The sequence below is a fragment of the Pollicipes pollicipes genome, unplaced genomic scaffold (genome assembly GCF_011947565.3).
Source record: "Pollicipes pollicipes isolate AB1234 unplaced genomic scaffold, Ppol_2.1 Scaffold_4002;HRSCAF=4701_pilon_pilon_pilon, whole genome shotgun sequence".
Taxonomy (NCBI): Eukaryota; Metazoa; Arthropoda; class Thecostraca; order Pollicipedomorpha; family Pollicipedidae; genus Pollicipes; species Pollicipes pollicipes.
The window spans coordinates 17,169,201-17,193,920 of NW_023596420.1; the positions used below are offsets into that span (position 1 = coordinate 17,169,201).

At 50.5% G+C, this 24,720-nt stretch overlaps 2 protein-coding genes across 2 annotated transcripts; both read right to left on the minus strand.

Annotated features, from left to right (window-relative positions):
* Positions 1-243: 243 nt before the first annotated feature.
* Positions 244-7,389, minus strand: LOC119094174 (meiotic recombination protein REC8 homolog). Its single transcript, XM_037217248.1, has 7 exons — positions 7,373-7,389; positions 6,917-7,059; positions 5,522-5,588; positions 5,089-5,210; positions 4,369-4,471; positions 1,557-1,660; positions 244-257 (listed from the first exon to the last, which is right to left on the minus strand). The coding sequence occupies exons 1-7, from the start codon at positions 7,387-7,389 to the stop codon at positions 244-246; spliced, it is 570 nt and encodes a 189-aa protein (XP_037073143.1).
* A 4,971-nt stretch (positions 7,390-12,360) lies between these two features.
* On the minus strand, positions 12,361-24,491 carry LOC119093860 (RNA 3'-terminal phosphate cyclase-like protein). The gene is made up of 6 exons (XM_037216869.1): positions 24,196-24,491; positions 15,228-15,463; positions 14,667-14,840; positions 13,791-14,116; positions 13,291-13,395; positions 12,361-12,672 (listed from the first exon to the last, which is right to left on the minus strand). Exons 1-6 carry the CDS (start codon positions 24,335-24,337, stop codon positions 12,510-12,512), a joined length of 1,146 nt encoding a protein of 381 aa, XP_037072764.1. The 5' UTR covers positions 24,338-24,491; the 3' UTR covers positions 12,361-12,509.
* Positions 24,492-24,720: the final 229 nt, after the last annotated feature.

Here is a 24,720-nt window from a genome sequence, read left to right on the forward strand (position 1 = left end):
GAATTCAGTAGTGACCAAATAATAGCGCGTCCCGGAACATGTGATACATGGTGGCACCGTCGCAAGGCCCGAATATCTACCGACAACTCGGCAACCTCTGTGCCCGCCGCCTGCCTGACCGCATGCTGACCTGGTCGGATGACGGCGGCGGCTGCTGCGGCTCGTCCAGGGTAATATCAGCGGCGCGGGGCGCGCGGCGCCTCGCCGGCCTCTCCGCCGGCGGCACCGGCGCCGGCTGCGGCGTCATCTCGATACGTCTGCGGCAAGCGAGCGGTGGACGCCATTCAGTCGTGGCGGTCGGGACAGGTCACGGCCGACACCGCCGCCTGCCCCGGGCTCTGCTGCACCGAGCGGTCGGTGGTTGACGCTGAGTCCTCGGCTAACAGGCCGAGAAACTCATTTTGTACACGAGGATATCGTAGAGAAGCTGTTGGTCAGCACCACCTCAAACTATACGCTGCCAGTGTAATGAAGTTAGGAAGAAGTCCCACAAATGTTGTCTTATTCACGATTGTCTCATTTGGGTGCATGAATGTTCAGGATCTACAAAGTAAGCCGAGCACTGACGCCTGCCGAGAAGCCGTCGTCTCGGCCGCCAGCTCTGTCGTCTGGCCGGCCTGCTCGGTCGGAGGCGTTGCCGCCTGTCCGGCCGCTGCCGGCGCGTCTCCAGCCGGCGGCGGTGGCGGCGGCGGCATGACGTCTCCAGCCGGCGGCGGTATGGTGCCACCCTCGGGCGGTGGCAGCACGTGTGCCGCTGCCGACGCCGAGACGCCGTGCGCCGTCGGCTCAGCCAGCTCGTCGCCCAGCAGCAGAGAGCCGTCCCCCAGCTGCAAGTGCCGCCCGGCCGCTGCGGCGCCGCCGTCCCAGCCTGCCAGCACGCCGCCCATGTATGGACCGCAACACCAGCCACGCCCATGCAATGGACCAGTTCGAAACGTTATTGGGGTACCAAACCATTTGAAAGATGTTTCGCGCCCCGCGCCCCGTTTATTTGTTATCCGGATAATGCGTACAACCCGACGCCTTCACGTCAGACTGCTGATGGCTGGTTATGGAGGGAAATAAATCTGAAATGTAATGTAAAATAGATAATGACCCACAGGATTAAAAAAGGGAACTTAGGGAGATCAGTGAGAGGACAACACACAGCTGGTAGTTCGTCTCGTCGTCAGCCAATCCCGTTTGAACCAAGGCAGGGGCTGCAGGTTCAGCGCCCGGCTGCAGCCGCAGTTTATACGGAATGTCGGCCCATGCTTGGTGGTGAGCCTCAAACCGACCACCATTTTGCAGCAGAACAATCCTGTACTCTCCCTTCGGCCGGAAGCGCGGCTGGCGCCGGCGCCGTCTCCGGCGGCCGTACCACGTGAGCTGGTGTCCAGCACTAGACGCCACTCCGGCTCGGAGGTCTTCACGGGCGCCGCCAGTGCGCCGGTGCCGGCCGCAGCCCGCTCGCCGGCGGGCCGGGCTGGTGTCGACCGCAGCGGCGACAGGACCGGCACGGCGGCCGGCGGCGGCGGCGGTGGCCCGTCCGCCGGGGGAACGCCACGACCCGGCACCGGCGCCGGCGCTAGCTCCAACTCCCAGCTCCAGCTCCAGCAGCGGGTCCGCGAACGGCTGCTGCAGCGGGCGCTGGTGCGGCGGGCAGCACATCTCCAAAGTCCTGCGGCAGACCGCGCTGCCACGGTGGTGCACACGCTCCGGATGGCCAGACGGGAGACAGCGGGTGGCTGACCCACACACCCACTACATGCCGGGAGGAGAAGGCAGGAGACCGACCCACACACCCCACCACATGGCGGGAGGAGACGGCAGGAGACCGACCCATACGCCCACCACATGCCAGGCAAGAAACGGCAGGAGACCGACCCACACGCCCACCACATGCCGGGCGGGAGACGGCAGGAGACCAACCCACACACCCACCACATGCCGGGAGGAGACGGTAGGAGACCGACCACACACCCACCACATGCCGGGGAGGAGACGGCAGGAGACCCACCCACACACCCACATGCCAGGGCCGTGTTCCCCACTGCCAATCGCCGTCCACAAGTTGCAGCCGGTAACGTCATTGGTAAGTGCGTCACAACAGTTCCCACGGTTTAGACTATAGTCTCTGTTGTGCCATCATCAGCATGGTTTTATTTCCACGTGTTCGTTCAGCACGAACTTGTGTTTGCCTCAAGTCGGTATGGGAAGCCACGTAGGACGGGTAACAGACGGATGTCATTCGCACTGATTATTCGGCTGCTTTTCAGAACGCTAACACGCGCCCGGGTGGCCGGCTAGATACCCTTCGCTCGGGTGGGGGTCAATTTGACCCCTCCTGAGATATCGGGAACTAAGCAAGCTAGAGACACCAAATTTACGGGTTATCTCGACCTGTACGTGAACTCACTTAGGTCAAAGCTTGAGCTTCCTAGGCCATGACTTTTAGGTCAAATGAGGTCAAACAGGGTCAAATTCCACGTTGGTCTTCAAAGTGCCCCCAGAACCTAGGAAACCGTTTCTAAGCAAAAGGTCAAAAGCCCATTTAAGGTCAGTGGCCTTGCTTGACCTTCCAAATGTCATGGGTGACCAAAATCATACAAGACTGTTCTGAGTTTTGCATCCGAATAAGCGGCAAAGATTATGCTAGGCAGTCTGCTCCTAAAACAAATGTCGCCCTGGGTCATCTTAGGTCAATAAACTTTCTTACCTCTAAGAAGTCAATGAAAGATGCATACTGCGGTTTCTGCCGTCAGTAAATTCGAAATGAACACCACAAACTATCTCACAGAGCAAGCACTAGAGTAATAAATCAGTTTGGTTTTGACCTTGGTCTGACCTTCATATCTGACCATAGGTTCACGTAATTTGCTCATTCAATATTTATGGTGCCTACAAAGCATCTCAGAGATGTATGGCTTCGTCAAACACTCCGTTATTGTACCAGATTGGACGATTCCTTAGAAACTGCCTTCGCTGAAACCATAACCTGACTTTGACCTGCCGTAGATCAGTGACCCTACAACGTACATTTAAAATTTTGTATGTCCAACAATCCGCTATTCAATTTTCTACGGCTATGAAAAATTTGGCGTAGCTTTACCGCGCCGTTCGGAAACCATTCTAGAAAGCCTTTGGGGGGGTCAATTTGACCCCCACCCGAGCGCGTGTTAACCATGAGCTTTTAATCCACACGCTAGACCATTCATACCATTCCAGGATATCTACAGAATGGTTCGTCTCGCATCTATCCGACTGACGTCAGAGAGTTATCGTGGACGGAAAAAAAACTTTCGATTGGAAACTGGTGACCTCCGGCGTCCCGCAAGGATCACTCTAGGACCATCCTTTTTCAAATTCAACCGAAGCGTAGTGATGGCTGCGTATTTTTAAACCGTGCGATCGGTTTTAGAATATTGTAGCGTGGTCTAGACGGGGGCGGCCGATTCCCACACGGTGCGGGTCAATCGAGTGCAGCACACGCTTCTTACCTGGTTACTCACGCAAACTCCGTGCAAACAGCTTCTTTCTTATGGCAGCGTTCCGCTTAATTTCAAAATCCAATCCCTAGCAGGACGAAGAGTGAACTAACTCCTTCTGACAAATATCTTCCAAGGCAAACTGAACTCCAAAAATCTCACTCAGCTATTTCCCCTTGCTCGTGCCGCCCCAATCGACCCGTACCCGATTCATGTTCACTGCACCACGCGCTTTTGTGGCAGACAGTACGGAGCGGTCTGTTTCGCAGACGACCGAGCGTTGTGAACATATATGCCGCATCTTCACTTTACTTTGAGATGTTTCATCCTTCAGTAATGTTCATACTACTCTTTGTTGTGTATTTATTGCACCTTATTCAAACGACTTGGTCTGTTAGAGGAGCGCTGCTCTGTTGGCGATAAATGAACATACATCACTCAATAAATAGTCGCTTGTTTACGACCTAGGCACTCACAACGTCAAAAGTGGCAACTCAAGCCAGTACTTCGCTGATCGAACGTCAAAGGTGGCCACTCAAGCCAGTACTTCGCTGATCGGACGTCAAGGGTGGCCAATCAAGCCAGTACTTCGCTGATCGGACGTCAAAGGTGGCCACTCAAGCCAGTACTTCGCTGATCGGCATACGGCCCTGGCGAAACACGCATACCGTACGCCTAGTACGGCGATAACAGACAAACTTCTCGAGCGTCGCAGTCATAGGTAAACCATGCGCGCGCGCCCAGTTTTTTGTGTGAAAAGTACAGACATGACAAAACCCTTGCATGAACGCGCCACCACAATACCCGCCCCATACGACTGCGGCGACAGGCCCTGCTTCGACCGACCGGTGGCGCCGGCTGCACCGATCGCGGCGTCTGACCTCGAGGAAGGGCGGCTGGCCCGGCTGGCCGCTGCTCCTCCCGCAGCGTGATCTCGCTCGGCACCGCTACGTTGCCGTTCAGCTCGGGCCGGTGGTGGCTGGCCGGCTCGTCCTCCTGCTCCGCTGTAACAGGCGCCACGCGTCGCTTGGGTCCGTATCGTCACGCGCCGCTTGTGTCCGTATCATCACGCGCCGTTTGGGCCCGTATCGTCACGCCCGGTCACCACACAGACAGCGCCAGCCCGTCACCAAACGCGAAGCGTGATCGCACTGTTTTAAACATGTGCTGAAGTCAGGCAAACAGGTACGGGGTCTTCTATGTGAGGAGGGGGGGGGGGGGGGGGGACATTTGTAAACGTCTTCGGATTCGGAGTGTTAAACAAATCCGCAATGCAACGCCAAGCATTTTGACTAAATACTGGGGCAGATTGCATCTCCATTTTCACACTTGGGTTGGGAATTGGGTTCGGATTGGGGTTCGGATTCGGTTTGGGGGCTCGGGTCGGGAAACGAGGACAGGTGGGTGCCCTGCTCTTCAGCAGTGATGTTTGTCAACAGGATATTTACGCACGACACCCAGGTATGGACGGATACAACACACGTCAGGCTGCACGAGACCGGTGACGGCACCGGTGGGAGGCGGCCACCTTCACATCTAAACGCCAGAGGTTCCACGCTGGCACGGCGGACAGAGTTTTCCACCTGCGCGTCGCGCGAAGACGAGCCCGACCATGACTCACCGGCTGCGGTCGGGATGTTCGGCATGGTGCCAATGTCGTACAGCGAGCCCAGCTGGAACGGGTCGCCGGGCGGCACCAGCTCCAGCGGGTCCACCGCCAGCGTCACCTTCCGGTAGCTGGCCCTGTCACCGATGGTCGCAGCGCCCAGCGTCACACTTTCACCGTCCGGCTCTGCACGCCCGTACGAGGGACCAAGGCTTGAACTTTTGTCTTTAGTAGAATTTTGAGCGCTTTAAACAATGAACGTTTCAAGTTCTGATCGTTTTTTTTTCTCCAAACAGACGGGACGGCACGGAACGTATGTATTACGGAGTGCATGTATTACGGAACGTAATACATGCCATCCACCTTTATAAGCATTCATTGCTGGAGTGAGGCATTCACTGACATGACGGTCTTTGCTTCATTAAGGTAACAGAAGCGCTTTGCTTACGGCTCGTTCTCCAGTGAACCTGTGTATGGTGTCTTCATCAGCTTTTCAAATGCCGCCGCTACATCAACTGCAAAGAGATGCAGCATTTCACATTTTCTGCGCAGTCTGCTGCTTTCACTCAGTCTGCACCCCGATGCCAGCCAATCGAGCAAGTGTGTATACATTCAGTGCCATGTCTATGCCCTGCATGCAAAAGTGACGCATGTGCTAACCCCTGGTTCAATCTTTGTCAAACGTCACATGATGTCAAACCGAATCTCTCTGTGAATGTCTCAAGTGTCAGTGCAGCTTGAACGAACACCTTTATCGTCTGGGTTCTCCCTGCATTACCGCCCTGCCATACGTCAGATGCCCTCGCGGCTAAATGCGCCTCCACACTTCATTTTACCGTGGGATTACGCCGCGCCGTGATATGGGTTGTGTCCAGCGCATGCGTAACGCACTGCAGCACGACGGATACAATGTTTCGCTGCACGTGCAGGCGTGGACGCCGGCAGCGCTGATGCCACAGCTGGAGCGTGGCTGGACGCGGTGTGCCTAGGGGGAGCCGCGCCTGCCGCGATGTGCCCAGCTCACGCTTCACTCCCGGCCGTGCGACAGGTCTGCCCGGTGTGCCTGTTGCCGGGCTGTGACGGGGCTCGTGTGACCCGTGGCGAAGGCCGGCGAACGGGCAGGGCCGCGCCGCGCTCTTCCGCCCCGTCACCGACCGACAAAGCTGCGGCCCTCACGGCCCGGCGCGTTAAGCGAACACAGCCCAACGTTCTGCAGAGACGGCGATACGTGGCGTACCGGGGCTGATGCAGCGAACTGCGCAAGGACAAGGACGGCTACTGTGGACACTCGCATGTCTATTGGCCCTTTCATTTGCCAGCACGCTTGACCAAAGGCGTGCTAAACATAATCGCATACAACTGTGGATGTTCACAGTTCTGGTGGTGCAAAGCTTTACAACATGCAAGGTCATTACTAGACAGAAGTGAAAAGTTGCACGAAGAATGACCTATCGCCGAAGCGTGTGGAAACTTTTCAGATGAGCTTCAGAAGCAGCCAATGATAGTTCAGATCTCAATTCGCCTCAAAGTGGTATTATTGGTTGCAGCCTACTTGGCATATTAACTCAAACTTCCATTGGTCGAAAAGTTCTACGCAACTTCTGGCTGTTTGTACATGCCTACAGGACGCAAGTTTTGCAAAAACCGTACCTTCATACAGACGGCTATGCCCAACCCCAACAGCATCAAACTCCCTCCATCATTTGACAGTCGGCAGAGCACTAACATATTTACCGCTGGGATCTCACGCCACCTGCCCGTACTGTCGAGGCATGGCACGGTATGTGTACGCACACTTGGCATGTGTGTACCGTGCGGCGCAGCGGGGCTCCGCACCACTCACAGAGCAAGACGCCCGTCTGGTGACGGTGCACCCGGACCGAGCCGGCCATCAACATGCTGGAGAGGTAGAGGGAGAGGCGGGGCCGCGCCTGGTCACCGCCGCACGCCGGGATCCGTACGCAGATGTAGCGCAGGATGTCCTCACTGGAATATAGGCGCGGGCGGCTGGGAGGAGACGGCCCATCAGCCGGCGCGCCATAGAGTGTCGATGGGACATGGCGTCGGTGCCCGCGGCACCGGAAAATGGGATGCCTCGGTGCGGCATTCGGTACCGGGGCAGACAAACGCACTCTCCAGGTCAATCAACAGAGTGGACTCGGCCAACAGAGGTCGGCGCCGCGCCGGACCCGACTGGGAGACCGGGGGGGGGGGGGGGGGGGGGGCAGGAATTGACCGACACAGTGCTGGAAAGGTGACCTACCGTTAGGCATTCACAATCGGACAAAATGACTCCCACCTCCTTTGCGGTAACATCTTTCACTGCTATTGGTGTCGCATGCTTTATGATGCTGACTCGATAACTGCTGTGTAATCACATATTTGTACGAACTTGCTCCAGGGCGTTGTACGAATCTGCAAGTGCTTCGAGCAGATTTTACCACCTTGAGAAGCTTGGGCATTGCGATTCTCTTAATTTGTGAACTCATCTCCGATTTTTCAATATTTTTCGTCCACACCCCTACACCTCCACCACCACCACCAATACCACCTACACCACCAAACTCCTTGCACGAAGCAGAAGGCTCGGGGCAGAGCTGGGACCAGTCTATGTGTCCGGCCGGACTGGAATTAACGTGATCCACGTCAACTGGCGCCACAGCAAGCGTGCTCTCACTTATGTTTCAGGGTAAAAAATCAAAAGTAAGGTGACAAGTGTTTTGGAAAGAGTGCAGGCAGAAACGGAACACACCACGCGGCCTTTCCGCATTTGCTGTACTTCCGGCCTGATGGATTTCAATGGTGAACGGTTTTTGAACCATGCGGGCAGACTGTCAACAGGAGAAGCACAGATCAAGGCGGGTGCCTTCTCAGAATGCAAAGCCACGCACAAGCAGCGAGAGCGGTGCGTGCGGGTTCAAAACGCTGAACTACTTACCAGACCTGGGTACGTCAAGAGACATCACATCCCGAAAGTTCTTGTCGGTTCTGCGGCGATACTCCAGTCTGTCATTGGCTATAAGCCATATCAGGGAAAACTTGCCATTTCTTCTGTTCAGCAAGGAGTAGTCGAAAAACATGGCTGAAGCTTCAGGAAAGGTTATCTGTGTACACAGATAACGTCATCAGCAATTTGTCACAGAAACAGCGTCTTCTTGAGAGAAATATAGACGTGTTCCTAAAAACAAGAAGTGCTTCTTTTAAAGCGTTTAATACGTAAGCAGAATTGGGCCACCTACCCCCACCCACTTTTATTTAGATGGCATTACCATACAATTGATAACTGAGGCAGCCCAATCACCGGTATTTGGCAGTTTGCCTCGTTGTCGAACCACGCTGCGTGCACGGGACAGCGAGCAGCTGCGGTCTATGCACACGATGCCTGCGACCCATATGACATTATTTGGACTGTCTCATGCTGGGTTGAGTTGCACGCACTGACAGACGGGCTCCCATTAGTGCGTGATTCGCCGTGCAAAAGGTAAACGATACCGTTTTCTCTGCTGTTGTAATATGCTGTTTTAGCTGATAAATTCCAATTTCACCGTTACATAACTGTTCGAAACTCTCTCAGATAAGCAGTAGTGGATATTGACGCATGTGACACGTCATATCAGGTCAGATGGGTGAAGGCTAAGCCGCGTCAATATCAGGAATATCGTTAGAGTATATGTGGCAATAAGTTGCAAGTCGTATGACCTCAAACTGATAAAATTCGATCGCAAATACCGACGCATCTGTTGCTTGGGAGCTAAATGGCGCCGACATCAGTAACAGAAACACGTCATTGATTACAAACCATCCGGGTCAGAAACTTTAAATTCGGAGCATGAGTAAAAATAACGCGAACTCAGGAAACCAAAATTGTCACCATACTCAAACCCCTCAAAAGCTATTCTTCACGGAGCTAAGGGAAAGTTCTCTGAGGCCCCCTCGAAGGACGAAACAGCACGCCCGTCCTTGCTTCGCAACTCCTGCCCAATGAGGAACCAAACGGAGGGCTACCTTGTTACATGAGTGTGGGAGTTCGTCCCGAATCCACGGAGGAGGGGATTAAAGACGCTAGGAGTGGTTTATTTCCATACACAAGCCGTATACCTATTGCCTAGCGCTAATTTTCCCATGATTAGGAAGGGCTTTAGAGTCCTAAGCCCCCCCCCCCACACACACATACACTATACGCGTTTCCAAGCATATGCCCTTTTGGGACGGATAACGGGCCCCAGTGCGCTTCAGACTCCCAGGAGTCTACAGAACGGTTCAGCCTAGGAACACCGCATGTCACCGCCGCTACTCCCAAGACGGAATAGCGAATATCACATCGTGACCGTGCATGGCCAGACATACGTAACGTAATCTGAGATAACTGAGAGCCTGTGATGAGTTCGATGAGTTTCCCTGTTCCGCGAAGGTGAGACAATCTCCCACCAGGCAATGCTCCATAGCGTGTATCGAATTTAACACCGCTGAGCTTAATAACAGCTCACGCAAGCGAAGGCGACCGATTTGTATTGCGGGGACGCAGTGGTCAAACCCCCGCCATGAGTAACCGCGCGGGCCAACCGCGCCAGGAACACCAGGTTTGTATCGTCCAAGCTTATCATTCGGATTGACAAAACACAGGCGGTGACACATACCTGCGCGATGAATTGTTGTCTATTGGCTTTTCAACAGTCGCAACCACCTTTTTATTGCCGCGCTGGACCTCGACGGACAACCCGCCCACGGCCCCGGCGACCAACTACCGCACCAAATAACGCGTATGGACCGCGCGCTATTCGTAACAATATATATTTTCTGCTATTATCAAGAACTTTTTTAAAAACTACGACGCGTTACATCAAGGTCCTATAGGGAAATATTGAGCAACAGCGACCGGTTTTTGTTGCATGTAGTATGCAGAACTAATTTACGATGTTTGATTCCTCGCCAAGTTCTGTAGAAGATACGTGACATATGAACGATGTACTTTGCTAGCGAAAACTGCGAAATCCATTTTTTCATTCATGGGCCATAGGTCGTGATGGACAGCATTGCAGATTTCTTCAACTCACTTTCTGCTTTTTCACTTTTCACCAAAACGAGTGGTCGAACATCGGAATTATACAGAATTTAACCGCCTTTCGGGTCATGTATAGGTATTACAGATCATGGCAACCCATTTGGCGATTAACGCATCACGGACAAGGAGAAAGGTGAGGTGGTTATGAGTAGTCGAAACAAGGCCGCGCCCCTCAAATTTTACCATAGGCGTAGGAACGTTTAAAAAAGTGTGTGTGGGGGGGGGGGGGGGCAGGCTCAGGGCATGCTGCATTTTCTAGGAAGCAAGCCTGGTGGCCTGGTGGAGGAGGGGGTAGAGACGGAGACTATAGTCCGCTCTTAATTCACATGACATACTTTGGAAATAGTTAATATCATTGCTGGCTAGATATACATCTACAGCTGTTTTGCACTGGTGCACAATCTTCACTATTCGACTCATCTATGTCATTTGGCAAAGAAGGCTGCCCAGCTTCCCATGTTTATTCGTGCATTTCAACAGTTTACCCTGGGGACGCGAGATTCCATTAGCGTGTAGGCATTTTGCGTCAATGAGGAGGCATCAACACCCGGAGGTAGATGCCAAAATACGACCTCGACATAGGCTGGTCGGCATTTTGAATGCGAATCGAGTACCCATAGTGCGTCTGAATTTTCATGCGCCTAGATCTCGCTGATACTTTGATGGAGATAAATGTCGCAGCATAGTAGGCGGAAAAAATTCGAAAGCTTCAAATACTAACCGGCAAAAACAGGTTGAAAGCCATAAAACTGGAGTTTTCCCTTAATGAACCAAGTCACAGAATGAAAGCTCTTGTCATGTTTTCCTTATTTGAAGCCTGGTCTCATATGTCATCGAGTCATTTCTCTGGCCTGGCTGTCCACCCCCACCCCCTCCCCTCTTCAGGACCGATTGCAATCTTATGGTAAGGCCGCTCTGCTGCATATTTATTGATCACTATTACCACATGTTGGTGTGTAAGACATGTATTGGACACTTACAGCAGTGTCTTTTTCCGAATGATCTTCCCTTATACCACACCACCGCAGAAAAGCTGTCGGGAAGCCGCCTGCCTTGGACATGCATTGGTCCAACGAACATTCAATCGCCCCTCATTCTACGTAGCCGGCCTGAGCTACTCTTATATGCAGGCGGGGGCGCAGCTAGAGCCCTGCCAAGAGGGGGTACAGGGTTAACAAGAGCTTCCCTGATGGTGAACGCCCGAAAATTATCGCCAGACATAGCTTATTTGTCAACAAGGGACAAAACATATTCGTTTAACTGTTACTTCTACCTTATAACCAGAACAAAAACAGAAACTGGGAGCTACCGCGGGATCTATTGTTTGTATCTTTAGGTCAATAAGCTGCAGAAACCAGGCGTTGAACAACTGCGCGGGAGAAATCGCCAGAGCTCTAAATCTAAAACGGCTCGGTGGACTCTTTCTAAACCGACAAAATTCATAAGCTTCGTCAAATATTTTACGTGGGTTTCACAGCCATAACAAGGACCCCGCATAGGTATCTCGTAAAAAGAAATGTGTAAACAAAAGGTGCATGAACGTGGCCAACCCATTTTTGTGCGAAAACGTTGATGAAATGATGAAAATGAAAATAAAAAAATGAAAGCATTCAGTCAGAATCGATTTAGCGATGCAAATTATGTAGCGTAGCTTTGAACATGCGCGCTCGCAAACCTTAGCAACAAGACTCAACGTCAGGTGCTGCAGTCTCCGTAGGCTGCGCAGCGTTGATCCAGCGGCCAATTCTGAACTGTAGTCAACGGGTGTACGAAAATGATCATATATCAGAAAGGAGTATCTTTGAACACTTTGATCAATTAGTGCTTCAACTCGTGTACCATAGTCGTGTACCACGTGTACTGTACGCGTGCACGCAGATTTCAGCAGCAGCAGCCTCGACGCTCCGCATTGAGGTTCCCACAGGCCGCGCGGCGCCGGCCCCGCGGCTGGAGCCAGGCTATGGCCAAAAGGCAAAAGAAAAACATGACGCATCTCCAGGAAGATGGCTTATGAACTAGGTGAAACGGCATGCAAGCTTATGGTAGTACAAAAGTAAGATAAACGTAACTTAAATTTGAAAGTGGGGTGGGGGCAGCTAACATTGCCCCCCCCCCCCCTCCTCCTTGCAAAGCGTGGGGAGACGACTGGTCCCCTGATCCCCTGTTCCTACACCCATGAGTCGCAATCATAATCCTCGTGCCTCTGTTCTATCAACACGCACGAATATTTGCCGACGTTGAAACGTCGCGTTCGACAACATTTGTATTGGGTCATATGAAAAACGGCAGAAACACTCGTAGCGTTTTGACACATCACACAAGCAATACACCTCGCATCGCAACGGCCAGCAACTGCCAAGATTCCGCGCAGGCTTCAGGACACCGTCTTGCTGAGGTTGCTGAAGCCGGCTCCGAGGCAGGTGAGCGTCAGCTTCTCTCCTCCCAACTTCAGGTCCTCCTCCTCTTCAGTCGGCAGCACGTTCTCTATCCGGAACGTCGTGAGGAACGCGTCCCGCACATGACGAAGAAACTCAATACTGAAAAGATGCGACGTCCGTAAAAGCGCATTACGAAAGCGTTTTCAGTTGCGTGCTACCATTTGGACTCGACCGCCCATGACTAGCGTGCCATTTAATAGCAGATTACGCTGGGCTTAATTTATCACGTGGATGGCGGTTGACTGAAAAGAGTTCTTGGATGGCTCTTTCCCAGAGCTGATAACGTCGGGAGATTTCCAGTACTGCCTCGGAGACACAAAACGACAATACATGTGCAATATCACAGAGCGCAGTAACCATTTTCTAATGCCGCCAACTTGGTGACCAGCACTCACACAAATCAAGCAAAAACAAAAACAAAACAAAAAATACGACCAATGATTTTCTGTTGCCATTCATGTTGCGACGCACCACACATGCATAATTCTCTCAATTTCAGACACACACTAGATGTACGCGAGAGGGCACGCAATAACGGCGATGAGTCCGCTCGGCACTACCTGATCATTGCACTTTCTTTTGCGGAAGGGAGAGGGGCCGAGGGTGGCGCGACGTTCACACGGCCTCTATATCCGTGTTGTGACAGGTTGTTTCGCAATATCTCGGGACTTACACAAATCACTTAACACAATATAGAGTAACATCACGTTTACTTACGTGTATGGTGTGAGCTGACCCAGTTTGACCTTTGAAATGTCCTTCTGGCCAAGGCACATGTAGAGTAGCATGGTACTTTGCGCTAAGGAGTCTACGCAACCTCCCCTGGAATCAGAATATTCGACCAATAGTAGCGAGCGTACTGCCGTACCAACCACGGTCAGGCGGACACCAAAACCTAAAACCCACGACCTACACCCAGGAGCCACCTTAGTAGCAACGACGAGAGGGACCTGAACAGATGCGACCAGAGCGATAATATAGTTTAGTCACAAGAAACTCGTACATAACAACTCCAAAAAAACCAAACCTCGCAGTTAAATCGCAAGACATTCGTGTAGACCAATCGCGACAAACAAAACATTTCAATGTGAAACATCTCATCTTGCATTACAGCATTCCAGTTCTCTGCAATGGAGGATCTGCATGTTTGACTATATCACGCGACATCATGTCAGAATATGGTGCGCTGTAGGTAGTTCGGCCCTGTTCGGCCGTACCTGTAGATCTCGTCGAGCAGCCGCTCGGCGGCCTCTGTGCCCAGCGCTTCGGGCACGCTGGGCGGCCCGTCCGAGCCCTGCGGCCGTGACGTCACGTCTGACGTCAGCGTGCAGCCAGTAGTCGTCTCGGCCACCAGGCTGATGCCGAAGCCGGGCGACTTGCCGGCGGCGTCGCCCTTGTAGTGGTCCGTGTAGATGTAGACGTCGGGCAGGAGGCGGAGCAGCACCGCCTTGGCCGCGTCTACCATGCGGCCGGCCATGGCGGGTGAGACGCGCGCCGCGTGCGCCACGCCGCGGATCCGCTTCACCTTGCCAGCGTCTAGCCACTGCCGCACACGGCCACGGTGAGACATGGTCAGGTGGGGACACGGTCCGACACGGTCAGACACGTCCAAACAGGGACATGGCCCGTCATGGCCAGGCAGGGACACAGTCGGACACGACCAGACAGGGAAACGGTCCAGCAAAGCCAGACAGGGACACGACCAGGCAGGGACACGGCCAGACAGGGACACAGTCCGACACAGCCAGACAGGGACACCGGCCGACACGTTCGAACGGGGACACGGTCCGACACCGCCAGAAAGGAACACGGCCCGACACCGCCAGACAGGGACACAGCCAGACAGGGGCACGGTCAGACAGGGACGCGGCCAGACAGGGGCACCGTCAGACAGGGGCACCGTCAGACAGAGACACCGTCAGTCAGGGCCACGGTCCGGCACGGCCCCGGTCAGGCGTGGGGACGGACACACATGGACAGCCACTGAGCCGATGTGCGTTTAGCTGACAGCATGCGAGGCGAAGGCAGGTGGCGCCACATGTCGCGTGTCAGCGGCTCGCTGTGTGTACGGCGCGGCCTCCGTGGCAGCTGACCTGAGTGGCGCGCAGCGTTCTCTGGACGGGGCAGCTGAAGAGGACCTGGCCGCCGCCGCCGGGCGCCATGCCACGCCGCACGATCTTCAGCTGCAGCTGCTCGTCGGCCAGCAGCAGGTAGCAGCGCAACACCGGCAGGCAGCTGTGCTTCAGCTGGTCCACCGACGGGTCCACCTGAGGCAGCGGCTGGCGTGGCAACACAGGCAGCTGGACGGCAGGTAGTCAGATCAATGACGGCCTCACCGCAGGAAGCAGAACACTTTGCTTTAATGGCTGGCCAGCAAGACATCTTCAAGCGTGGGAGCTATCGGAGAAAACCTACAGTTTTTTTTCATCTATGATCCAACGAAATCCCACCTCAGGTTTGAGTCGCACAAGCAAGATGATGTCACGTGGCATCTGGAAGGTCCTGACGTGAAAAGGCAGTATGGAGTAGCATCAGATAATTGTCTCAACGCACGAATTTCAGGCGTCCATACATTATACATCTCTCAATAAATGGCGTTGAATATCAGCTGCCCACCACCTGCGCACTGATGCGGCGCATTGCTCCGTGCTAACCTCGCTGTTGGTGACGCCATGCAGCGTCAGGTGAAGCGGCTTCTTGCAGAACGGCGCCAACATCAGCACCGGCTCCAAGTAGTAGCCGACGCCGCGCTTCTTGCTGCAGTGGTGCTCCAGCTGGCCGCCGGCCAGCAGGCCCGGCACGTACGTGACAGAGGTACCCGTCTCGTTCACCTCGATCCGCGTGCCGTTGGTCAGCTTGTCCATCAGACGCAGGAAACTGGCCTCACTCTCTACACCAGACAAAAGACAAGCAGAGAGGGTCATCACTAGCAGAACAGAACTAGCTGCCTTATCATTGTGAAAAGCAGGAATAACATTTTGAATTTTCTTACGACGTTTGCCACTTGTCTGTGACTGAGACAGCTAAGGGAATGGCCGCGGTTAACAAGCAAGCAAGCTTGACATGTAAGTTACATGGATAAACTCCTTTGCAAACTGGTACTGGCTGCTCAGACTTTGGCACACTGGGATGGCTGACTGCCGTACTTCTTCATGAGTTCTTGACATCGCTGTGATAAATACACCACCAAACATTGTCATAGCATGTCCATCCTGATTGAGACAATGCAAAACAACAATAACTTACCATGCTTTCAATGTTTATATCCTATAGACTACATATGCTGCTCCTTCAAGAATGTGGAATGGCTTTTATTGGGCAATGGATTCTGCATCCACTATTGCTGCCTCTCCCCCCCCCCCCCCCCCCAATCTCACCTATCTGTGATATCTCATTAGGCATGAATGTGTGATGTTTTAATTGTACCAGGCATTAAGCATGAAATAATTAATCATATTTCTTAGCTTTCTTACTACCGTTTTGAGCCAACCTAGCCTACCCGAGCTGCCATTCCTTGATTCCTCCATCGGCCCTATGAATAGTTGTATGCAAAATGGGGACAAAACTACACTAGGTACCTAAAGTCCATCGCTCATTACTTTCTCGCAAAAATATGTCGGATCACCCACGTACACCACAAAACATAAAACAAGTAACACGTTTCGTCATATGGTGGTATCAATTTCTTTTCTTTGTAGGTTGCACTCCAGCTTTCAACGTTCTGCCACTTGGATGGCAGGTTACCAGCGTTTTTATGCTATGGCGCTCCCGGTTTGGGGTTCAATGTCTGCTGCTCGCCTCGGTCAAGATCAACCAATTAGCATCGAACCGGGCGGCGACAGTTCAGCATCTAGGGTTCCTCGACGTTAGTGTTAAAACAAAACTCCTACCAACAAGACATCTGTGTGATGATAAGCTATAATATTACTCCCACTGCCAATAGTTATGCACGACAATCGTGCTACGCGACAAAACTGATTCCTTCAGACTTCTATCCGTCATCACTTCTACTGCAAAAACTTAACCATTCAGTTTACACACGGCATTACTTCTATTGCGAAGACTTTAAGGCAACATTAATGCTACACGACAAAACTTATACTTCCAAAACATATACCCATCATTATTTCTATTGGAAAAACTTAGTGTTTCGGTATACGCGACATTTCTTCTGCTACCATACTTAGCCGTGGAGTGCAAAATGCCTGCACACCTAACAGAGGTGTAGAAACTATTTGCCCGTCAGGAGGGAACCACAACTGGGAAATGCTGCGACGAAAAGCTCGTGGTGGCGACAGAAACAATTGTGTGTTCATTACATCCGTTATTTTGTTGATTTGTGGTGCTCGACGTTTGAGTACACACTGATGTTTCGGAAGAAGAATTTCGATGACGGGTGCGATCTCTTAAGGCATAAGTTGCGTCGTATAGCACTAAAGACCCGTCTAAGTAATGGGAGAAAAAGCAATGTGGCGCTTAAGTGAACACCAGCTCAGGGATATAGTCTCCTATTTTGTTGGGAGAGGGAGCAGAGTCCCATTCGGGGTAAGCCCCGCAATGCATGTACTTCCGGCCAGATTTGGCCTGGATGTTTTTCCCTGCTTAGCCCCAAACATGATAGTAGCAGTAAAAGGATTTTGAGGAGCTTCGACCGCGCGGTCCTAGAGCGCCCACCCCAAATATGTTCTGCAACACTACAACATGGCACTAGACGTGTCTTCAGAAACCGGAATGACGCGTAGAACCTTGTCGTCGTGGGTCTGTCGATCACAATATTTGCAGCAGCCACCTCCCTCTTTTAGGCCTAGCTTATGAGTAGAAGAACTGATGAGTATAATTTGTGCAGTATCACCTGTATCCCATAGCACAAATGTTGCACAGGAGTAATGGGAGGCGAAATATATTGCTAACAGCTTAGGATGTTTTTGCAGTAGACATTATGCCAGACATAAGCTTTTAAAGCATAAGCTTAGTAGTGCCACAATAACATTGTATACATCTTTATATAGTGGAGTTAATACTGTGCACAAGTAAAGACTACAGATCTTTGCTGTAGAAATCATGATTAGCTTATGTTTTTGCTGTCATAAGCTTTTTTGTGTAGCACTCATGTAGTGTTTTTGTTATTGCATCAGAATAATGTTGCCTACAAGCAAAGATTGCATAATTATTTTCAATGAAAGGAAGTGGTGAGGATATGATTTTGAAGTACACATTTTGTTGTGCAGTGCTCATGTGTATAAGTCTTTGCAACACAGGTGATGTTGCACATAAGAAGCCTGTATAAGTTTCTGCAGTCAGTTACATCTCATACATCTGTTGTAGCACTCCTGTGGGTACAAGTTTTGCCATAGCATGCACATGATGACAGATATGTTGTCACCTCCCTTTTAGGGCTCATTGTCTGTTGCCCATCCAGTAGCTCAAGATAAACCAATCAGTATCAAACCTGGCAGCTGTCATCACTGCATCTGTGTACTTCAGACCTGGAAAATTGGCTGGGCAGGGCAGATGTCAGCTCTCAGGATCAAAGGGTGGTGAATTAGTCCTCAACAGATTATTGTGTAGCAACCACAAGAGAGCCAGAACTCTGACAGCATAAGTTCATATTTACCTCATGCACACTGTACTGTATGAATTTTGAACCACTCTCATGCTGTGAAAGCTAAGGCTAGCAATAGCCCACAGGCAGGACAGAATCATCCAGTTTGTAAACCATACCTTATCACAAAACTATTGCCCAGATGTTTGGTGCGGGCAATCATGTCCTAAATAAGGCAAAAAGCATTTGAACTAGGCTACAGTCCATCAAACCCACCCCAAAATATGCTGAGTTTGGGCTATACAAAACCAAGTACGAATGAGCTGCCTGACTTTAAAAAATGCATTTCCCAAAATTTGAAAAAGCTTCCTCAAATTGTGTCTCCTGCCCCGCATCTGTCAATCAACCCTGATTAAGCTTTTGATCAGATTTCTTGCATACTGGCTCATGAAGCATTCTACCATCATCATCATCAGGTAGGTAGACATCAGACTGAAAAAAACACATGCCACCCTCAACATGCCAGGCCAACCTGCGCAAAAATACACCCACTGCAATGGAACAGCCCATGTGACATCAGGCACTCTCATGCTCACCAAACTGAGGTCAGGACACTTAGTTTGGAATTTGTTAATAACTCAAACCAAAAAAATCTTGGGATAATTTTGGGCAAATTTCCCTACTCAGCAACATAATTCCTCACGGCATTAGCTGGTGTAGGTGTACATTCCTATCTAATGTTAGAAAAAATCATTGCACACCATTTGTCATGTTTAAGGTGGAACATATCATAAATAATCTCAAAACAGGTAGATTCATGCTCCTACCTTCAACCCCATATTCTCATTTTACTTTTCATTCCCACGCAAAAACATCATATTTCCCCACCATGTTGACCAATCTTCAAACATTACAGAAGACTGCCTGGACACACAAGAAACACATTTCATTGAATTCTCGTGACCTTGGCCTCATACATTTTTATGGTTCTTGATGCACAGTTATGTTGTGATCACGCAATAATGTTGCAATCACCGGTGGAAATGGCGCCCCTGCTGTGGCTGCTGCGTGTTTGCGCTCGGATGTTCGGTACCATAGTTATTTAAGTTCCAAGGTAAGAGCTTAGATGACCTGTTAAATGATTAATTATGACATGTTCCGCCTTAAAAATGATGATTGATGTACATTGGGTATTCTTCAAGTACTTCACCTTTTTTAGAAGAAGAAAAATCTCCACCGCGAGCGTTTTACGCGCAGTGCGGCACGGGCTCAACCAGCTCGCGTTAGCAGGATTGCCCGACTTTGAAATCATGCAATCCAAACGACATCTTTAGCACCAAAAATAAAGAGCAGGCAATTAACATTATACACTTCGTCGTTTCGACCACTGCTACTCACAATGCTCGCATGATTGCCTATCATCTTCAAGAAATAACCATCTGATAATATAATAATTTCGGCAACAAACAGGTCATATGATTTTTAACACGCAGACAGCCGACGATTTATAGCATGTGCTAAAAGGGCAACATAAGCACCAAATTACGTACATTCGAGCAGTTAAGAAAAGTATCCCAGTTCTTCACATTCGTGTCTCGAATTGATATTTCCAAACAGACAGCACAGAGAAAAACCCAACAATGTCGGCGGAACTGAAGCGTTTCCAGCAGTCTTAAAAAAACAGACCAAGCCACGGGTACCAAACACCAAAGCCAAGCCAACGTTTTCGGTACGGTACATTGACGTCTAATAGCGCAGTGCATCTCATACGCGAGTCCGGATAATGTGATTCACACTTATTAGGACCAAACACATCGTGACGACATTGTCGCTTAAACTACAACACTTGGATTCAATTAATGACTACTCCGTTTGCCGTGACATGCTGCCATCATGTGCAGAGGGACTGTCGTAGTACCCTCTTAAAGTAGTGCACCTCTTGTACAATTCCAACGAGCAAGGCTTGAAATCGCTCTGACATCCAGAGACATACTCTGCCGAGATAATATGCCAACAGCCACCCTAAGGAAACGGATCAAGCCTCGGGAAACGAAGACTGAAGCAAGGCCAGCGTTTTCGGTACGGTACATATACGTCTGTTAGCGTAGTGCACCTCGCACACGAGTCCGGATAATGCGATTCACACCCTTAGAACTGAACACGTCGTGCTGACAATGTCGATGGAACTGCAAGACTTCGGTCCGATGGATAAGACTCATGCATTGCCGTGAGATGCTGCAATCATGTGCAGAGGGACTGTCGTAGCACCCTCTTAAAGTAGTGCACCTCTTGTACAATTCCAACGAGCAAGGCTCGAAATCGCTCTGACATCCAGAGACATACTCTGCCGAGATATTATGCCAACAGCCACCCTAAGGAAACGGATCAAGCCCCGGGAAACGAAGACTGAAGCAAGGCCAGCGTTTCGGTACGGTACATATACGTCTATTAGCGTAGTGCACCTTACACACGAGTCCGGATCATGCGATTCACACTTATTAGGACCAAACACATCTTGCTGACGATGTCGGTGGATATGCCAGACCACGGTCCGATGAATAAGACTCGTGCATTGCCGTCAGATGTTGCCATCATTGGCGGACGGACTGCAGTAGCACCCTCTTCAGGTAGTACCCCTCTGGTATAATTCCAATTGGCGGGACCTAAAAACCGCTCTGACATCCAAAGACATACTCTACCGAGATAATATGCCAATAAAAATCCTAAGGATACGGACCAAGCCTTGGAACCGAAGACTGAAGCTAGGCCAGCTTTTTCGGTACGGCACATATGCGTCTATTAGCGCAGTGCACCCCATGCACGAGTCCGGATCAGGCGATTCACACTTATGGAAATTAAACACATCGTGCTGACAATGACGGTGGAACTGCGAGACTTCGGTCCGATGAATAAGACTGATGCATTGCCGTGAGATGCTGCCATCATGTGCGGACAGGCTGTAGTAGCACCCTCTTAAAGTAGTACACCTCTTGTATAATTCCGATTGGCGAGACCTAAAAACCACTCTGAAAGGCAAAGACACACCCCGCCGAGATAACATCCCGACACGAACCCTGAGGAACAGAGCCAAGCCCCGGGAACCGAGGACCGAAACAAAGGCAACGGTTTAGGTACGGTACATATACGTTTAGTCGTGCGGTGCACCTGAAACAAGAGCCCTTACGACGCGATTCACACTAAGTAGAAATAAACACATTGTGCCGACAATGTCGGTTGAGCTGCAATGGTTTGATTCAATGAATAAGACTCATGCACTGTCGTGGGATGTCACCATCATGTGCGGACAGACTGTAGTAGCATCTTCTTAAAGTAGTGCGCCTCTTGCATAATTCGTTGACGAGACCTAAAAACGGTTTTGTCATCCAAAGACACACTGTACCGAAATAACGTGTCAACAGCAATTCTAAGGGAACGGACCAAGCCCCGGAAACCGAAGACCGAAGCGAGGCCAACGTTTTCGGTACGGTACATATATATTTATAAGCGCAGCGTACCTTATACCATCGTCAGCAAGATGTGTTTAGTCCTAATAAGCGTGAATCGCATGATCCGGACTCGTGTGTGAGGTGCACTACGCTAACAGACGTATATGTACCGTACCAAAAACGCTGGCCTTGCTTCAGCCTTCGTTTCCCGGGGCTTGGTCCGTTTGCTTAGGGTGGCTGTTGGCATATTATCTCGGCAGAGTACGTCTTTGGATGTCAGAGCGGTTTCTAGGTCTCGCCAATTGGAATTATACAAGAGGTGTACTACTTGAAGAGTGTGCTACTGCGGTCCGTCCGCCAATGACGGCAACATCTGACGATAATGCATGAGTCTTATTCATCGGACCAAAGTCTTTCATATCCACCGACATCGTCAGCAAGATGTGTTTGGTCCTAATAAGTGTGAATCGCATGATCCGGACTCGCGTGAGGTGCACTACGCTAACAGACGTATATGTACCGTACCGAAGACGCTGGCCTTGCTTCAGTCTTCGTTTCCCGGGACTTGGTCCGTTTGCTTAGCGTGGCTGTTGGCATATTATCTCGGCAGAGAACGTCTTTGGATGTCAGAGTGGTTTCTAGGTCTCGCCAATTGGAATTATACAAGAGGTGTACTACTTGAAGAGGGTGCTACTGCAGTCCGTCCGCCAATGATGGCAACATCTGACGGCAATGCATGAGTCTTATTCATCGGACCGTGGTCTGGCATACCCACCGACATCGTCAGCAAGATGTGTTTGGTCCTAATAAGTGTGAATCGCATGATCCGGACTCGTGTATAAGGTGCACTACGCTAATAGACGTATATGTACCGTACCGAAAACGCTGGCCTTGCTTCAGTCCTCGTTTCCCGGGGCGTGATCCGTTTCCTTAGGGTGGCTGTTGGCATAATATCTCGGCAGAGTATGTCTCTTGATGTCAGAGCGATTTCAAGCCTTGCTCGTTGGAATTGTGTAAGAGGTGCACTACTTTAAGAGGGTGCTACGACAGTCCCTCTGCACGACATGATTGCAGCATCTCACGGCAATGCATGAGTCTTATTCATCGGACCGAAGTCTTGCAGTTCCATCGACATTGTCAGCACGACGTGTTCAGTTCTAAAGGTGTGAATTGCATTATCCGGACTCATGTGTGAGGTGCACTACGCTAACAGACGTATATGTACCGTACCGAAAACGCTGGCCTTGCTTCAGTCTTCGTTTCCCGAGGCTTGATCCGTTTCCTTAGGGTGGCTGTTGGCATATTATCTCGGCAGAGTATGTCTCTAGATGTCAGAGCGATTTCAAGCCTTGCTTGTTGGAATTGTACAGGAGGTGCACTACTTTAAGAGGGTACTACGACAGTCCCTCTGCACATGATTGCAGCATGTCACGGCAACGGAGTAGTCATATTAATTGAACCCAAGTGTTGTAGTTTAAGCGACAATGTCGTCACGATGTGTTTGGTCCTAATAAGTGTGAATCACATTATCCGGACTCGTGTATGAGATGCACTGCGCTAATAGACGTCAATGTACCGCACCGAAAACGTTGGCTTGGCTTCGGTGTTTGGTTCCCGTGGCTTGGTCCGTTTTTTAAGACTGCTGGAAATGCTTCAGTTCCGCCGACATTGTTGGGTTTTTCTCTGTGCTGTCTGTTTGGAAACATCAATTCGAGACACGAATGTGAAGAACTGGGATGCTTTTCTTGATTGCTCGAATGTACGTAATTTGGTGCTTATGTTGCCCTTTTAGTACATGCTATAAATCGTCGGCTGTCTGCGTGTTAAAAATCATATGACCCGTTTGTGGCCGCAATTATTGTATTATCAGATGGTTATTTCTTGAAGATGATAGGCAATCATGCGAGCATTGTGAGTAGCAGTGGTCGAAACGACGTAGTGAATGATGTTAATTGCCCGCTCATTACTTTTGGTGCTAACGCTCGCGGTGGAGATTTTTCTTCTTCTAAAAAAGGTGAAGTACTTGAAGAAAACCGTACATTGCTCTTTCTTAACATGAGGTAGGAATGCATATCATGACCTATTGGCTGTCTTTGCAATTAAGCTGGCAGCAACATGCACCAAACTACCAGCACTGGTACTGAATAGCTGGGTACCTGATGGGTGTGAACACATGTGACTATTCACATGTGACCTTTACAAATTCATAAATATCCACCCAGGGTGACACTTCCTCCCATGATGTGCATTGAATGTATTTTTTGCAGTCTGGTGTCAGCATAGTCATATTACAATAACAATTTCAGCCCCCTACCAAAAATGGGTTTGGCACATGGTCAGCACAGAATCCAGCGCAGAGTCAATGCTTCATGGCATTGTGATGCTCCAGAAAGGAAATTTCAGACAATTTTTCACAAACATCAAGCAAGAATTCAGTGCAGTTTAGCTTGGCCTGAGTTTGGCACATGAAACTGTGAGGGTTAATGCACCACTGTGCAGATAAGCACACCAATGTGACGCAAGCATAGGCACGGTGAATAGATTTGTGCACTGGGGTTGACTGTTGCCTACAGACCCATTGACTGTTGTCATCAGCCTGCCCATGAAGTTAGCAAGTTGGAGAATGGTACTTACCGTCAACACCAGGGTCGTCATTTCTACCACGAAACTTCCTTATTTTAACCACTTTTCCACTCAAAGTGGAGAGCACGATTCTCATTCGGAAATTTTTGCAGCCTTCATAGGAGAGAGCCGATGAATTTTTGGCCTGGCTCATGACGGCTTAATAAAAATATCGAAACAAAACCAGCAGCTCTGTATCTATAAGTTTCCACCACCTTCACCCCACGGTGGAAGACCGATGAAACGATGTTAACTTCCACAACCCCTCTCCGCACACACCGCCTCCAAAGCACCCGCCGCTCGGCATACACGGACCACACACGCTGTAATTCATTCCAAAAGCGTCAGGACTGTCTTCTGAATGCCTGCTGCAACGTGCTCCCTAAAGTGCTGCAAAAAAGTCAGCAGTCAATTTTACAAAATGGCTTGAAAATTTTCCCAACAATGTGCGTATATCAAAGAAAACTAGTCACTTGATACGATTGCAGGATATTTGACGACGTTTCAGCTTTCAGTTTACGCCCAAGTGATCCGAAC

What these genes read in the sequence shown, in the direction of transcription:
- LOC119094174 (XM_037217248.1), bottom strand. An exon ending in GGTTCACTGGAGAACGAGCC is followed by an intron (nt 5,211 to 5,521) that starts GTAAGCAAAGCG and finishes CATCGGTGACAG; the next exon opens with GGCCAGCTACCGGAAGGTGA. An exon ending in GAACATCCCGACCGCAGCCG is followed by an intron (nt 4,472 to 5,088) that starts GTGAGTCATGGT and finishes CGCCTGTTACAG; the next exon opens with CGGAGCAGGAGGACGAGCCG.
- LOC119093860 (XM_037216869.1), bottom strand. Translation starts at nt 24,337, where the DNA reads ATGAGCCAGGCCAAAAATTCATCGGCTCTCTCCTATGAAGGCTGCAAA. An exon ending in TGACGACCCTGGTGTTGACG is followed by an intron (nt 15,464 to 24,195) that starts GTAAGTACCATT and finishes TGTCTGGTGTAG; the next exon opens with AGAGTGAGGCCAGTTTCCTG. An exon ending in GAACGCTGCGCGCCACTCAG is followed by an intron (nt 14,117 to 14,666) that starts GTCAGCTGCCAC and finishes CGTGTGCGGCAG; the next exon opens with TGGCTAGACGCTGGCAAGGT.